We start from the raw sequence: 17,386 nt of genomic DNA, 5'->3' as shown, positions 1-17,386 counted from the left end.
GATATTAATTTCCCCTTCCTTTTCGACCACTCCAAGCAGCGTAAACACATGAATAGATGCGCAAAGGAATCCAGACGGGGGTTGGGTTTACCGGGTTTTTGGTGAACGACAGTTCTCTTGACTCAACAAAAGCCTTCCTGTCGGCTGTCGCATACATCGGGACACGGATAAATAACCAGGAAACTATTCAAGGCATCACGGGACATCATTTCGTCATCCGTCATTAATCAATAGAATACACAAAATGCATAATAGACTACTTTAAAACATGTTATGTGGAAAGTTGAGGGGGGGACGCGGTGCGCCATGGGCGGGCATTGTGCCCTATTGCCTGGCCCGCAGACAGACTTGTAGCAATGACTCCGGTATCAAACGTCAAGCAGCGCGGCCAACAGGAAGAGATAATGCGATAGTCGTTCTTCTTACCTGTTGAGCGTTGTGTGTCTGAAACCCACCTGGATTAACCGCTACGAGGGAAAACCTTGTGGACCCATACAGCTGTTCGGACAACTGGAATTCTCAAAAAATCAGTGAGTTGAATGATATTGATCACCGTTGATTAAAACTCGGCCACGAGCCAAATGTAGTGTCAGATTACTTTTAAGGTTAACAGAGTATCATAATGTGTTTTTAATTTATTTAAAAATGTCTCTCCAAGTTATCGCAGGATGACGTTAAAGGTGCGTTGCCAAAACTTACATCGGATTTACCAGCTGCTACATTGTTTGTGAAAATAATGGGTTACCCATAGTTGTGCACTGCTTAAAGACACACAACACACCACAGTGGATAAACGCCTACTGTAGGTCTACACAAGCAAATACATAGGCTAAAGACTGGTTTCAAAATGTCAAAGTGGGTTATTTATTATATGAATTAAATATTTTTTTTCTAATCATTCAGGTCTGACTAAGTTCACTTGAGTTTAATAACCTTTTGTTGGCTTGACTATTACACAATGACATAATTGTTCTAAACGATTAATCAAAACCGGAAGGCCTATTTGTTTAATTTCCCCTTGATGAGTTGTTGGATAAAAGCTTTTAAGTTAAAATGACAACAGGGTAACAGCATCAGGGCAACTTTATAATTATGTGGTAGCCTACTAGAAGTAATCAGAGTCGTGCTGAGTCTTGTAGGAAGCTGCGCATTCTACTGACTGAACTGCAGCGCTGCAATTTCAGAGCCCTTGGTGCTACATGATATTCTTTGAGTTTTAAGTGGTTCCCCACAATACAGTAGGCCTAATAGATTAAAATGACCACACAATAGAATAAAGGGATTCCGGTACAAACTTGCTGTCTTATCCCTTTATTTGAAGGCATACTGTAAGTATCAAAGCACATGAAGTTGGACCTTCAGTAAATTAGTTGTAGTGTTGTAGCCCAATAGTAGCCTACAGGCATTTTGTGAGAAAATAGGGGTGGACCTTTAAAAAATTGCAACAGAAACCATTCCAACTGTTTTTGACTCATGAATATAAATAACATAGGCTACTAAAAGTCTTAAGGAATCCATGTGGTGGAAAGTAATTTTTTAATGGTTTTCTTAACCATATTTTCGGTTTCCCAAAGTAGGCTACTGATTTATGGTAGTGGAGATACGTGCCAAATTGTTAACCTTTTCAGAAAAGCATGAAACTTGGTACACTCTACAGTTTGGGGCCCTGAGCAGTTTCAGATATTTAGCCATTGCAAAATGTAATCATGGTTGCCGTGGCGACCATTTTACTTTCCGCCATAGCCTAATTAAGCATTTTTCCTCATAACTCCTGAACCAAACATATTAACACATAACTAGTGATGTCTACCCCTATGTTTTCATGGTCAGGGATTACAATGATACCACATACATATTTGGGCCTATGTTGCATAAACATTGTGTAGCATTTTATGAGTTTTAATTCTGTTCTCTAACAAAGACATAGGCAAGGCAAGGCAAGTTTATTTATATAGCACAATTCAGACACAAGGCCACTCAACGTGCTTTACAGGGGCAAGATTAGAATTCATAAAACATATTATAAAACATTTAAAAGCGAATAAAAGAAGCAAATAAAATAAAAATTGCAGGTTAAAATGGAAACAAAAAAGTCTTCAGAGTCGATTTAAAAGAACTGAGAGTTGCAGTAGACCTCAAGTTCTCTGGGAGTTTGTTCCAGATTTTTGGTGCATAATAACTAAAAGCTGCTTCTCCTTGTTTAGTCCTAACTCTAGGGACTGTAAGTAGACCTGTCCCAGACGACCTAAGGGCTATAAATAGGCTTAAATGTTTGTAAAATAGCCTATTATAACAATATAAGAAAGCACAAATATTTGTGAATGCTTAACTGGCACGAATTGAACTGATGAACATACATTTTAAAGTGAAAATATTTTGGTGCACAGACGTAGCCTACTGCTAATTCAAAGTGCAGCCAGAGCAGTACTAATGCAATGTGAAAGGGGTACATCAATGCATACCATGAGTATGCATTACCCTCTGACCCCCTCTGGGTTGTGGTAACTTGAGAGGGGAGATGAGAAAAGACCAATTTCAATGTAGCCTTGTGTAATTGACTAATAAAAAAAACTCAACTTAGTATTCAGATCGACTTTTACGTTTATTTAATAGCTGTATAAAGCCTTGGAGCAAGTTTTCTCAAACATAGTGTGGTTTTCCTCATCGTCTTCCTCATCATTATCTCCAACCTGAGATGGTTTTGCACCCCCAGATCCTTTGCAGGTACCACATGCAACAGAGCACTCAATGCCATGCTTCTTGCATGTGCACTTTCAGTTGATACAGTCCGTCTTGCATGTGCACCAGAGACCCATAAGAGTATCTGTGGTAAGGCAGTTTTGATATGAACAAGCACCCCACTGTCACTCTTACAATCCCCATTCGTGAGGCGGCATGGTACGTCTGACAGTTCCTTTTCTGTTGGTGACCACTGAGTATGTTGATGAACTCTGCTTTATTTAGTTTGAAAGGAACTTGTATTTCTTCAAGGCAACCAGCATGTTCTCACCTATGACGACGGCTGCTTTGGTCCTCCCACCTGCTCACCTACACTGTCTTTGGTCGATCTGCCCTGTTGAACATGAAAACTTCCTCTCCATACTTCCTTTTGACATATTCGCTGTACAGTTTACTAATGTCTTCGTATGTATATCCACGTGTCTGATCGATGGGCTGAACAAGTTCCACCATCCAGCACATACTAAATATGACCTGTCCCTTCAGGAAGGTCAGGTGTGTGGAACGTCAAAATGGCCTCTGTTAATACTGGCTTCTGTGGCTGTCGAAGCAGTAAGAAGGTCTCAAACAGAGCTGGAGGAGGACTGCACAGCTCATACTTAACATGGATCCCAGTTCTTGTGAACTTTTTGCAGCAATTATGTGTCGCTTGAAAAGTAGGTGAGGATCCACCTGCAGTGCTTCACAATCGATCTTCACTGAGGATCTTTGTACTGATGGTGATCACCTGACCCCTCTTCTTGAATGTGTTCTCAGCATTAGTTTGTCCATCCGTGCTAACCAAAATGTTGTTTCCAATGGCCTTTGACCTAGCAACATTTGAGGATAGGTGCGAGACACTGCACAAGCTTGGATCCAAGCAGTAATTGTCTCTTTCTAAGATTTCTTTCAATTAGATTTGCAGAGACAGAGTAGAAATGGGGCAAAGAGGGGAATTACATGCAGAGAACTGAACCAGGCCGTATTCGAACCTGGGTCCTCTGTGGGGCATGGGCCTCTAGGGGGACACTCTAACCACTGTGCCACAAGCGCCCCCTGTGTAATTGTGTCTTTCTTGGAGATTGTTCACAACTGTGTGCGTTGTTAACTTCAGCACAAGCTGGCATGGAGTGAAGCCATGTCAGATGTTGCAGCTATGTCATCCCTTGCAATCTTGTGAGGCCACCAATGGTTCATACTGTCATTAGAACCTGCTCAAGATCCATAGACGATCACTCCATCTGACCACATGGAATCCCTCTACAAATCTCTGGTTCAAATCTGGATGTTCCAAATGGACCTTGCACATCCACTGCACATACTGTAGATGTGGGCTGATTGTGTGTAGAGATTATGCCCTGATACTGCCATGAAAGGAAGCATTTCTGATATTGTTCCATAGTGAAGTTCCCAAATCCCAGTACGTTCAGCTCTCAGAAACTTGCAAAATATGTCTACCAATGGATTAGAGCACCTATTATACTACTTTTCTGGTCTTAATTTCTTGTTTTACACTGCTATAGAGCAACCTGACACGAATCACATCACAAAAAACTATGTAGATTTTTGGGAAGCTCTTTCTCTTATTTTGGCGATCCAGCACGTCCTGTCAACACTTGAGTGTGTGTGCTTCGGCCATCTCCGCTCCCTCCGCCTGTGCTTCGGCCATCTCCGCTCCCCTCCCCCCTCCTGCAAACCCCACTCCGTTGTGATTGGTTACCTTTCTTCCGGAACACTTTCAGTGGCGGGAAGCGCGAGCATGGACCTATAAGGGCGCGAGGCAGACGCGAACAGGGAAGTGACAGCATTACCATACATGGAAACATCCGCGTGGTGACTTCACGAAGTTACATGCGACGTCACAAAGTTACAAAGCGTCAAGCCGCTTTGAACACGTGACTTCTCGACTGGCTAGAATAGTGTCTAGTGCTCTGCACAGACACCCCAGACGGTCAGCAGGGAATACGTCGAAATGCATGTAAGTCATTATTTGATAATTTAGTATGGTTAAGCATGACTATAAATCATCATAACAACGTTTATAGGTCATAAAAGTCAAAAAGCATCATAGGTCCTCTTTAAGGATTCAGTTTTGCATTTGAGAAGTCATCTTATTCTGAGAATCACATCAGAATGGCACGCCTTCTCTACAGACATCGCTCTATCAGCTTTGCATAGATTGACACCAGAGTTTTTTAATCGATCTCCAGCAGGTATCATCCGCTGATGACTTCTCTGCATCACAATATGTTGTATGCAGCTGAAGGGGAGTCACAACAAGTGCATCACACAGATTCAGGCCATTGAGGACACCATCAATACAAAGTCAATCTTGTCCTCTTCCCTGTCATAATGTGCACAACGGCATTGGCTGCATAGAAAGTCTCCATCACTTCCTATTCCCAGCACCAGCCATAACATGCACAATGGACCCCTAAAAACTAATATCAGTCTAGAAGCCCCAAAGTCACTAACCTCTGGCTCAGCTTCTTTCATAAGAAAGGCCTTCCACCAGTGGTTGATTAAATGTGATGATTGGGGTGGAATTGTGGCAGTGGGCATGTTCACATAGGCACTTACATGTGGAGTAGATGCACTTGGTGTCACTACGTCTCATATCGACCAATGGGGTAAACACAAAGGATGTTTTCCCCGAGTGATTGCCATGATGTGCATCATACTAGACCATGCTGGCCTTTGTGAGACAAACAGGATGGCTGTTTTCCATATGAGTTCCAGGTCTGCTGTCGGGTCATGTGGTTCTGATCTCTCTCTCTAACCAATAAAGGCAAAAATTACCAAAAAAACAACTTGAGATTGTTGTTTAGGATCTGGAAAACTTTTCATAAAGTGATGGCAAGAAAATTAAATCAAATGATGACCTAATAGTTAATAATTTATTTGCATATGCACTGCATCCAACACCATATCTCTTGTTAAACAAAGTTGTCAGTTGATTTGGACAGTACTGAACTATTTGTGTGGATATCAGAAAGGAATGTACATATAAATAAATAAAAATAACGGGCCACAATTGGAAATTGTGGGTTTTTTGTAGTTTTTTACAAACATTTAAGCCTATGTCTTTGTTAGAGAACAAAATTAAAACTCATAAAATGCTACACAATGTTTATGCAACATAGGCCCAAATTATAAAGTCACAGCGATGTTTTCGGATATTGGGCTTTCATTTTCGGAAACAAACTGGATTCACCCTTAACTACTGACCTTCACTGTTTCTGATGTTGTATGTGGTATCATAGTAATCCCTGACCATGAAAACATAGGGTTAGACATCACTAGTTATGTGTTATTATGTTTTGGTTCAGGAGTTATGATGACAAATACATAATTAGGCTATGGCGGAAAGTAAAATGGTCGCCACGGCAACCATGATTACATTTTGCAATGGCTAAATATCTGAAAATGTTCAGGGCCCTAAACTGTATAAGTGTACCAAGTTTCAAGCTTTTCTGAAAAGGTTAACAATTTGGCACATATCCCCTCTACCATAAAACAGTACTTTGGGAAGCCGACATAAAGGTATGGTTAAGAAAACCCTTAGAAAATAACTTTCCACCACTTGGATTCCTTAAGACTTTTAGTATGTTATTCATTACATATTCATGAGTCAAAAACAGTTGGAATGGTTTCTGTTGCAATTTTTTTAAGGTCAGGTCATATAATGCCTGGACTATAAGGGGACTGAGACAAAACATTCAACATTCTACAGCTTGATCTCACCTGGCAGCCTACAAGCAACAATGAGGTCAAGCTGGATTTTTTTTTTATTGTCAACACTAAAACCTCACTTCCCAGTGCAGTTAATATTTACCAATATGTTGTTAGTAATGCAAGTATAATCACATCAACTTTAAGGGGAGAATGAGTCAGAAGCCAGCCGGAGTGCAGAGCTTCCGAGAAGTGCTCACAAGGCAGTATGAAGAGACTGAGGATGAGGAGGAGACAGAAGATGATGAGGAGCCCAGAGCCTGTGCTGTGTGTGGAGACCTGGCTAATGGTTACCACTTCAATGCCCTGACGTGTGAAGGCTGCAAGGGCTTCTTCAGGTGAGCTTGTTTCACTAACCCTCCTGTTACTTGGCTTAACCAGTGACTTTGTGGGCCTCAATATAAAAAAATTATGGGCTGAAATAGGCTTAAAATCGTTTCTACAAACAGCCCCTTTCATATTGATGTATTACAATACGTCAGCATCAGTGTTATATAGTCACACACATGGCACACAGTAATACTATAAGGTAATGTTTGTTTTCATGCATGGGGATTTCTGACTTCACATTGAGGTTTGTAAATTGTTACTAAGTGGATTTTTTAAAATAAATTCAGACGTGCCATAAAGAGGTCAACGCAGCTCCGCTGTCCGTTCCAGAATAAATGCAGCATAACCAAAAACAACCGGCGGTCGTGTCAAGCCTGCCGCTTCCGTAAATGCCAAGCCATAGGCATGCGCAAAGAAAGTAAGTATCATCCAGACACAACCAACGATCCCTCGTTATTTTAAGGGATTTTATGCTGTATGTTTTTACCTTATAGTGATATGCGGAGCTCATTATTCAATACCTGGAGAGAGCTGATATCTAATTAAAATTCATGTTATATCTATATTGGCTTAGAGATTATTCTGTTTCACACAATCCAGCATTAGAAGTTAATCTAAACAGCACTACAAAAGTTAAAACTCATTGTTTTTAAGCTGTCAGTGGGTTTTAAACCCGTATTTCCATAGTAACACACAGTAAATGCAGCTATTTCTTGTGTCCTTGTAGTGGTCATGTCTGAGAAGGAGGTATTGGACAGAAGGATCCGAATCAAGAAGAAGAAGAAGAAGAAGATTTGTGGTGGTGGAGCAACAACAACAACACAGCTTTCATCTCAACAAGAAGAAAGCATCCAGGAGCTGCTCTGTGGCCACCGCAGCACATTTGACTCAGCGTTTTACCGCTTCAGTGGCTTTAGGGTGTGTGAACGACTGCAAGCATGTTTGAGGTGTTGTATTTGAACACTCTCTGATTGACGTTTTTTCTATTTTCAGCCTATGGACAGAAGCATCCTTTCTGTGAGTGAGTACAACAAGTCTGCAAGCGACCCCTCATTAACCTGCTCCCTCTCTCCCTCCTCCTCTTCTGCTCTCTGTTCTTCCTTTGAAAAACAAGAGAACCCAGAGGGGGAAGAGGTCAGAAAAGATGTTTTCTCTGCTATGCCGCACATGAATGACCTCACAACGTACATGATCCAGGACATTATTAGTTTCTCCAAAAGTCTTCGGGACTTCCGGTAAATGTCTGCCTCACTGCATATACATATGTGTCTGAGTCGGAGGGTCTTATTTCTGTTTCGAAGAACTTATCCACAATTTAGTATCACACCATTTCTTACAGGTCTCTAACCATTGAGGACCAAATTGCTCTGTTAAAGGGGGCCACATTTGAAGTCATGCAGATCCGCTTCAACATGGTGTTCAACGCAAAAACAAGCAGTTGGGAATGCGGCCACATTACATACTGCATCGATGATGGTGTCCGAGGTGAGATGACTTGTGTTTATGTGAATGACTGTCATACCTGCATTAATGAATGTTTTGGTCAAACAATGATAATAATAAACAAGTTAAAGTAGTATAAATAATGTAGTTACAATAAAACAACAAGCTAGAATGTCACCTCACCATTTTGAGAAGGGACTTATAAGAGTACAGCTGCGGGCAATACAACCATCTTTAAACACAGAATACATTTTTTATTTGAATGAATTAATTGTATTTATTTTTGGGATAAAATATGTAACATGCCTCTGTTTAAGATGCAGTGCATTAAAACAAAAAAAAACACTTGCAAGCTGACATTTCAGTTCATGCACTATCTTTGACCTGATGAAGTCAGCATAGAGGTGTTTGACATTCAGTTACTCATCTCACTCGAATTCCATTGTCCTTGCATCTTTAAGTTATGCATGAAGTTGCAGAGCACTACAAGAATGCAAATAGCATGCTCTGGACATATGTATAGATGTTGTATGGTTTATTTGTGAGCAGTAAGACAAAATTAAAAATTAAATAAAAATGTGTCTTATCTCGTTCTCTCAGAGGTATGTGACCCCTGGGGGAACGCTCAGCAGAATGTTGTTAAACTGGTATTGTCGGTTGGTTTTGAACACTGCAGGTTTGAAAATAAAAAAAACATGTCAAGGTTCAGAGGGTTCAGAGTCAGAAAGAAGTGAGCTCACCAGACGAGTTGTAGCCTGCTTGAGACTAGCATAACCCACCTGAATCATCGACAGAACCCTTGGTCATATAAAGAAAGACAAAACCAACTGTATGTGTCTTTGGAGTTGCATTGTAGGTAATTTAGGCACCAGGTTTTAAAGAGGAAGAAGTGGAATGAAATTTAAAACATATCTTTTAGTTTATTATGTTATATTAGGTAACAGAAGAAATTAATAATTGTTTTAAACTTTCCCTCCTCCTCTCACCATCTCTGTCATTGACCTCTATTCACCTGTGTTTGGTAGCGGGTTTCCAGCCTCTTCTGCTGGACCCTCTGCTCAGACTTCACCACACACTGCGCAGACTGGGCCTGCAAGAGGAAGAGTATGTTCTAATGCAAGCCATGTCCCTGTTCTCTCCAGGTAGCCTAGCATTGGGCTTTCATCTTTTTATTCCAGTCCTTGCTAATCAATCATTTATGAACCCTTGTGAACATTTGAACCCAATCAGACATAGTTCAGTGTTATGTTATTTTCCGACGTTCTCTTCGATTTTGGATTATTCGAGATTTTCTTTTGTTAATGTTTTGACCAGATCGCCCAGGTGTGCAGCAACGCGGCGTGATTGACGAGTTTCATGAGATCTTGGCGCTGACACTAAAAATGTGGATCGACTGCAAGAGAACGGGACCAGAAAAGCAGTGAGTGGAAAAACATTAAGCACCATTCTCCTTGCCCCGGTCGGGCTGAAGGCCTTTTTAATGCTTTGTCTCGTCTGTGCCTGCAGCTTGCTGTACCCCAAAGTGATAGCCTGTCTCACAGAGATGAGAACAATGAACGAGGAGTACAGCAAACAGGTCCTGCAGATCCAGGACATCCAACCTGATGTTATCTCTCCTCTCATAATGGAGGTGGTCAGTAAAAACCATTCTAATGACTTCTCACACTGACATCTACTGTACACAGACCACCTCTGTTTTTTCCTAATGGTGACCTCAAAATTAAAAACCAGCTCATTGATTTAAAGAAAAGTATTCTGTTTTTGTTGTTGTTGTACAAATGTGTCAAACACTAACATTTAGCATTACTGTCATGTAACAGTCTTAAGCACAAAATGATGAACAGGTGAAGATGATTGTGAACCGCACAGACAGAGTTCGTCAAGTCCTGCTGAAAAATAAACTTATTTGTTCTCTGCACACTAAATACAAGTCAAGGAAACCAAGAATAGGGCAGTTTTAAGTTTCATAAAGTTTGTTTAACTGATCAGTTACAGTACATACATTATGGTGGATTTGTCGTTTCTGTATTATTCGTTTGGCCAACATTCAGTGTATGATTGTGTCAAAGAATACATTTTTTTTTAAAGTTAAGACATTTAATTTTCATGTCTCACAGAATCATGTGTTTCCCCAGATAATGGAGAGAGCTGTATTTAGACCATCTTTGCTCTGTATATTTCTTACCTCAGGTTGTGTAAAGTGTTGTGTTTTGATGCCGTCAAGTACAAAAGAAAAAATAAATGCTCTACACTTATTGTAAATACAACTGATTAAAGGTGCTCCTCGGATTGAATTGTGTGATGATTCCTATTGTATAAGTATTCAATTTAACAGTATAATAAAACAAACACTGCCCCACTGTGGTTATACTGTATTAAGACAAAGGGTTACACCATAAATAAGAGACTGAGCCACTGGGTTCGAAAATAATTCTGGGCTTGTATTTATAAAACCTTTAAGGCCAACATTGACCTTCAGTCAGAAAAGTAGGACATGGACGCTTTGTGCTGAGCTTTGCTGGCTCAGTTAGTTTAGACTACAAAGTGTTAAATGTCAAGTACTGACTACAACAATGGCTGTGTCCATTTACCATAACTTACTGATTCTAAGCTGGTTTCTATTATTCAGTGTTTTGACATCTGATTGTATAATTTCCTGTCACTATAAAATGATCAAATATGTTGATAATATGGTTTACAAAATGCTACAACAGTACACTATAGTGATAGTGATTAGTTTTGAGTGCATACTGTATAGAATTAATATATTTTAAAGCCATCACTGAATGAGCACATAGCGGTCCTAGGGACATCTATAATTAATTATCCAACATTATATTAGTTTCAATATATTGAGATAAGCAAAAGGAAGCTTTATATAAGATATAGGAGATATTTCCCCTGCAACTTCACTTGTAGCCTACAAGTGAAACTGTCCATATCAACATTTACTAAATGCCATACTGCTAACAGAAAACACAGAGGACAACCTATTAAGATTTCTGTTAGGCTACATTTTTTAAATTCCAAAAGTAAACATGTCGGGCAAAGTGAAGAGACAACAGCACACTCACTAAAATAAGTAGAGCAGACAAAAAGCTTGATCATTTCCAGGCTATCCTACTCTTTATTTAATGCAAATTACAGTACCAGGGAACTATTCCTCAGAGCACGCAGAGGGAATATTTACAGAGGTGCACATTTAGCATACCTTCACAGAACAAAAGAGAAACAAACAAAAAAAACTAAAAGAAATAAACATTTCAGTCACAAACAGAGGCATTCAAGTAGTAGTACTGTTATACAGGTTGTTTTTGTAGCATTTTCTATGAGTTTTCTTTTCTTTAACCCCAGTTAGCGCATTAAGCTAGTGCATATGCTAGTGTACGCTATTATACTAGCATATATACTTGCTTGTCTTCTTTTTTGGTAACCTTTCATTGAACTGGAGCTGAGGGGGGGGGGGGGTGAGGTGGTTGAACCGTCTCGGTGGTAGCAACACGTTCATGAATGCAAAATTACAGAGCAAGCAGGAGGCAGGAGAAAAGGCTACATGACTCGATCCCCTTGGGTGCTACTGAACTCTCACCGGATACGCAGACAGGGAGGAGAACAAGCAAAGAGGACAAAGAAACAACAACATATCCAGAGAGAGAGATAGAGAGACAGGGCTGCCTCTGAGGATGGCTCATCACAACTACGTCTTAAGTTTGGCTTTGGTAACAGAACCAACACCGAGTTATACATAAACTGTACTGTATTGTATTGTATACAGTATGTGAGGCTTTTTTACCCCCATGTTGCCATCCATCCATCCATCCACCCCCCCCCCCCCCCCCCCCTCCTAACTTCATGTCCCCCGGAGTCTGTGCCATGACTGTGGTATACATGTTTGTGCGTGCATGTGTCCAAGATAAACATTGAAAAAAATAAACACTTGTCTACTGTATCTTCAGTTAAGGAAAGTATCCTTAAAATTAATAATGTCTGTATATTACATTAAGTGTGCAATGAAGGGGGGAAAGTGAGTGCGAGTGGAAAGAATGTGGGTGCATGTTTGAGTTTGTTGAAGGATAGCAGGACATTCAACAGCACCGAAGGGAGAGTCACAATATCAAGGAGGAGGGTGTGGGGGTGATGGCGGGGGCTGGGTGAGTGTGTGGGGGGGAGGGGGTGGATGGGGAACAAGGCGAAGGTGTATGAAAGCAAAGGCACTCCAAACTATAGTTACACTATACATGACTAGTTCTTGTTACAATAATACAGCTGTCATCTACTGTACTGTACAGGTAAGATTGAACATATGGCTGGATAAAGCTGATCATCATCATCATTATCATCTTCGCATACAATATCCATAAACATCAGTTTTATCCTGATTGTTTTTTTTTAACTTTTTCGTTTTTTCCCAACTTTTTAGTTTTTTCCCCTACCCTTTGCCATCTTTGTTTTTGCTCATAAACAGTACATGGGTCTGCATATATACATACCTTGAACACAACATGAAAAAGAGAAAAGAAAAATCAACATAACATAAAAAAAACAACATACAAGGCAGAATTTTGGTGAGGAGCATTTATACTGTATATACAAATTCAGATTTTTTCTTTTACTCTCTTCTCTTCTCTTCTTTTTTTTTTTTTTTTTTTTAAATGTAGTGAGTATTTCTCTGTAAATAAGATGCTTGGACAGACTGTACCGAGTGGCTCTATGTGCGGCGGGTGGAGGAGAGAGAGATCGCTAGGCTAACACTTCAGTCAGTGGTCATGACACGTGGCGCGGAGAACCGCAGCAGAGAATTCTCTAGGAGTCGAGGAAAGAAAAAAACATTGTCAAGAAAAACATCTCGAGTTCTTTACAGAGACGGAGAGAAAGCGGAAGAGGTTTTTGTCTTGACACTGCACTGTCACAGAAACACTGTTACAGACAGAGTCGGGACAGAGACACAAGGGAATAGAGCAATGCCCTAAATCCACCTACAGCCTTAATACAAACAACACATGAGAGCAGGGAAGTGAATGCTGGAATCTTACAACACTCCAGCAAAAGAAACAAAACACCACCTTATCTAGATCTATTGTCTTTAGGCAGCGGCAAATATTGCCACTGCTCTGCCAGATATGAGCTCACCATAAATGATTTCTGAACCATTGTAGTTAATATACATATATCTATATATACTTTTTATACATAAGGAAAAGTAATATATAAACTGTATGTATGCGTGTTTGTTTTGTATTGTATGTATATATTATACAAGCACACAGGACCAGATACATGTCACATCCATCGCACATGGCAATCCAAAACACATCTGCCCAGGAGTACAAAACAAAACTTAAAAACAAGGTTGAGTAAAACAGCTTGCTAACCATTAAAAAAAAAAAAAAAAAACCCCAGGCAAAGAAATAAAGAAAAAAAAAATCCAAACGTTAACCCCCCTCGCAATTGGACTGCTTCTTTCCACATACATCAGGATCATCATGCATCCGTGTGTGAGGATGTGTGCGTGTGTGTTTGTGTATGCGTTTATGAGTGTGTATGTGTGTGTACCCGTGCGTGAGCCTCATGCCTTGTCTGTGGAAGTGGAGGTGGGAGGGTTAGGGGACCCCCGGGTGATCCTAACCATACTCAGGCCATGCACTACAGGAGGAACCAAAGGGGGGGAGGGGGTAGGGGTCGGCCAGGGGTTGAAGGGAAGGCCAGATATAGGGAGAGGGCCAAGGGGAACAGCTTAGGACTTTTCCAACAGATTGTCCTCTTACAAACATTAACAGGCTAGCATTATGTATAAGTGTACAGTGTACTTCTATCATCGGTACAGTCGACAACACCTCTGGCCCTGCAATTTACTTCCCGTTGAAAGGGTCGCATAGAGATGTCTTGATGAGTTCAAACAGCTGGATGAAGAGGGCCAGTCAGAAGAGAGGCAGACTTGGGGGGATGATTGGTTTGTGGTGGAGGCATGGGGGCTGTTGGTTAGCTGTTGAACCCGGCCTGCGTCAGCCTGGCTCCGCTGCTGTCAGGGAGGAGAGCAGGGGCAGAGCAGAGCAGAGGGAGAGGCCTGTGGGGCTGAGAGCAGGGCGGGCGGCTGGGTCCTGGGGCTCAGGAGGTGGAGTTGGAGGCCGAGGCAGAGGCGATGGTGGTGCTGGGACCTCGCTCTGTGCTGCTGCCATCTATGGATTGGAAGAGCAGAGGATTCATTTACAGGCAATTACACAAAAACGAGTGATGAGTAAAAGGCATGTGCTCTTCAGTAAACTCCCTCAACAGCATGCTCAAAGACCGGGAATATACAGGTGCATCAAAAAGATCTTTTTTTTCCCCATAATTTCCTTCAAAAAGTGAAACTTTCATATATTCTAGATTCATTAAACATGAAGTGAAATGAATCTAGAATAAACCTACTTTTCAGAAGGTCAACATTTCTGTATTATAAATCAGTTTTTTTTAGAGATTATTTTTGGGCATTTTCAATGCTTTGTTTATAGTGCAGAAAGACAGAGATGAAATGGGGCGAATGACATGCAGAGAACTGACCACGAGTCGGATTTGAACCAGAGTCTTCTGCATGTACTGAGCCAAATGGGGGACGCTCTAACCACTACACTACACCATGCGCACCCCACATACATCTTTTTTTGATTGGTTTGATGTAATATTCATATATTTTGAGATAGTGGATTTTTCATTCCATGAGCTGTAAGCCATAATCGTCAAAATGAAAAACATATGAAAATTGCACTTATGAACTTTTCCATGATATTCTATTTTTTTTAAATGCACATGTATAGACAGAGAAAGTGAAAAATGAATGTCTATCATTTACTGCTATGAGTCCAAGTTAATGAGCTATAGCCCTTACATCCTGCTGCTCAGTGACCGGCTACAGGTTTACTGCACAGCTCACAGGTGTAAATGTGAAAAGGGTAAGCAGTAAACTCTCTCTCATCAAAGCAGTAACTTAAATGTGTGTGCTCCGAATAGTTGGCTTGCACCCTGCATGGTAGCTGCTCCTATCGGTGTATGAATGTGTGTGTGAATGGGTAAATGAACAACGTAAAGCCTGTGAAAACCCAGGGGAAAGCACTATATAAGCTTTACTATGCATTTCAAATGAGCAGCGTCCCAACACAGCGGTTCTAACTTGGGGGCCATGTGAGTAGTGTGTGGCTCTGACCTGTGGTGGCAGAGGCGTTGGTTGGGGTAGAGGCAGTGGCCTGGTTGCGAGCGTGGGCAGGGATGAGTATGGAGGCCAAAGAGGGATTACTGGATAACTCTGAAAGAAGAAGAAAAAAAAAAAGATAGATGACGCATGAGATCATTTTCAGTCAATTTTAAACACATAGGGTATTAGGTACAAAGTGTATGGAATCACTCTTTTTAGAAAAAGGCCATTAGTCCATTAAACGGCGAGTCAAAGAAAAGAAAATGTATATTTTGTATAAATCAAATAATTTTTGTGTTTTGGACTGTGACTACAGCCAGGGTTTTGGTTTCAGATAGTTGAATCATTTGCATGTCAATATAAAAAACAAAAAAACGTTTTCTGCAAGAATTTTTCATGACATTTTAAATTCTTCAAATCCTTATGGGAACAGTTTCTGATTTGAGTTACATATGTCTGTGTGTGTGTGTGTGTGTGTCTTGTGTGTGTGTGTGTGTGTGTGTGTGCGCGCGGGCGTCTGTGTGCGTGTGCGTGTGCGTGTGTGTGTGTGTGTGTGTGTGTGTGTGTGCATACCCTGGGTGGTGAAATTGAAGAGGGAGGGCTTCTCCCTGCCGTTGGGCAGTTTGACGTTGGGGTCGCGCAGCTCGTCAAAGAAGGAGTGTGCGCAGGCCTCTAGCGGGGTGAGGCGGGCCGTGGGCGTGTACTCCAGCAGACGGGAGCACAGGGCAATGGCCTCCGGAGGGGTACGCGGCCGGAACACCTGAACATCAACCAGACACACAGACAGACGTCAACAGTGGTGAAGTCTATTCTCCAGTGCTGCTGTCAAACAAAAGAAGATCATTTCAAAGTTGTTTACACAAACACACACACATAAAATGAACGTGTGTCCTCCAAACTATCTTCAGTGTGCTTCATGAAACCGACTGGACTCATTCAAATGTGATAGTTTGTATGTATGCGTGGTACGAATCAATGAATGGATGGCTGTGATTGCTGCAACGGTGAAAAGTGGTATTGACTGAAAGCAGTTGCAGAGAGCGACCACAAGAGGGCGCCTTAGAGGCCAACAGGAGGACCTGCCCGCTGCCTGCTGATTGGATGACTCTGTTATCCAATGCAAGAGCTGTGGGTGGAGCTGCAGGAAGAGAGAATGTCCCTTGACTGTTTCCCATCTGTTTAATTTCCCTGCGACTTTAAACATGTACAGAAAGGTGACTGTTAGTTAAAAGCATGTTGACCTGTCAGAGTAAGGGCCGAATGAGCATGGTGGACTCTTTAAAACATTTTAAACAGTTAGTCAGAGACATGTTTAACAGCCAGTCAAAAGCATTTGCCAAATAAATACAGTATATAGTAATTTCTTTACCCCTAGCTGTGTTGAACTCACTCTAAAATGTATAAACAAAGAGATAATAATATAGCATGCTGCTGTTGACGGGTAGCTTGATAGATATTTTCAGTTTAATCAACTGGATTTGAAAATATTTTATAGATATTTGTGACAAACAGCTGAAAATTCTTCAGCTAATATCAACTCTGTAAATATGACCGTAGCTACCTTTTCATTCTCAAATCGTTTGGAGGAAAACCATGTATGTATGTATGCCAGCTATCTGACGACTTGGAAATTGCATTTTCTTTTCTTCGTAATATCATGCCGCTCGGTCGGGTGGGTGTGATGAGGAAGGATGGGTGGCAAATGGAGGGCATGCAGGTTTGGGGATTGGGATGGCATGAGCATGAAGACAATGAATGCCGTTGTGGTGGATTTAGAGAAGTAAAAGGGCTGTTGTACCTGTTGACTCACCTTAGTCCAAGGATGTGCCTTGATCTGGGGAAATTTGAACTCGGTGTAGTTTGGGTTCATCTCGCGGATCTGCTCTCGGGTTGGGGTGCCGAGAACCTGGACAGAACAGGACACATGGAACCCTATGTTATGCCTCTAACTTCAATAAAAAGTACTTAGTATCGTATATGAAGACTTCTATACCA

The 17,386-nt window shown here is 41.2% G+C and overlaps 2 protein-coding genes across 6 annotated transcripts in view; one reads left to right on the top strand and one right to left on the bottom strand.

Annotated features, from left to right (window-relative positions):
• Nucleotides 1-169: 169 nt before the first annotated feature.
• On the top strand, nt 170-10,504 carry nr1i2 (nuclear receptor subfamily 1, group I, member 2). 3 transcript variants are annotated; one of them, XR_013845146.1, is made up of 9 exons: nt 170-530; nt 6,598-6,788; nt 7,068-7,198; nt 7,508-7,698; nt 7,774-8,015; nt 8,120-8,265; nt 9,260-9,365; nt 9,538-9,643; nt 9,730-9,866. XR_013845146.1 is itself a non-coding variant. In XM_080038761.1 (9 exons), exons 2-9 carry the CDS (start codon nt 6,604-6,606, stop codon nt 9,890-9,892), a joined length of 1,281 nt encoding a protein of 426 aa, XP_079894887.1. In that variant the 5' UTR covers nt 170-530; nt 6,598-6,603; the 3' UTR covers nt 9,893-10,504. The 3 variants fall into 3 exon arrangements, 2 of the variants coding, with proteins under 2 accessions (XP_079894887.1, XP_079894888.1); XM_080038761.1 differs by having other exon boundaries at nt 9,249-9,365; nt 9,730-10,504; XM_080038762.1 differs by lacking the exon at nt 9,260-9,365 and having other exon boundaries at nt 9,730-10,504.
• An 825-nt stretch (nt 10,505-11,329) lies between these two features.
• The window catches only part of gsk3ba (glycogen synthase kinase 3 beta-a), a 31,695-nt gene continuing 25,638 nt past the window's right edge, over nt 11,330-17,386 (bottom strand). Inside the window, exons 8-11 of one of the 3 annotated variants that reach the window (XM_080037792.1) lie at nt 17,190-17,297; nt 15,965-16,151; nt 15,404-15,502; nt 11,330-14,399 (exon numbers count right to left, since the gene is read on the bottom strand). In XM_080037792.1, the coding sequence (XP_079893918.1) occupies nt 14,329-14,399; nt 15,404-15,502; nt 15,965-16,151; nt 17,190-17,297 (465 nt within the window). In that variant the 3' untranslated portion in view covers nt 11,330-14,328. Of the gene's footprint in view, nt 14,400-15,403; nt 15,503-15,964; nt 16,214-17,189; nt 17,298-17,386 lie in introns of those variants that run through there. The other 2 variants (XM_080037793.1, XR_013845123.1) reach the window with 2 other exon arrangements.

Source organism: Ammodytes marinus (genome assembly GCF_949987685.1).
Source record: "Ammodytes marinus genome assembly, chromosome: 12".
NCBI classification, from domain to species: domain Eukaryota; kingdom Metazoa; phylum Chordata; class Actinopteri; order Uranoscopiformes; family Ammodytidae; genus Ammodytes; species Ammodytes marinus.
This window is presented reverse-complemented; position numbering and strand designations above follow the sequence as displayed.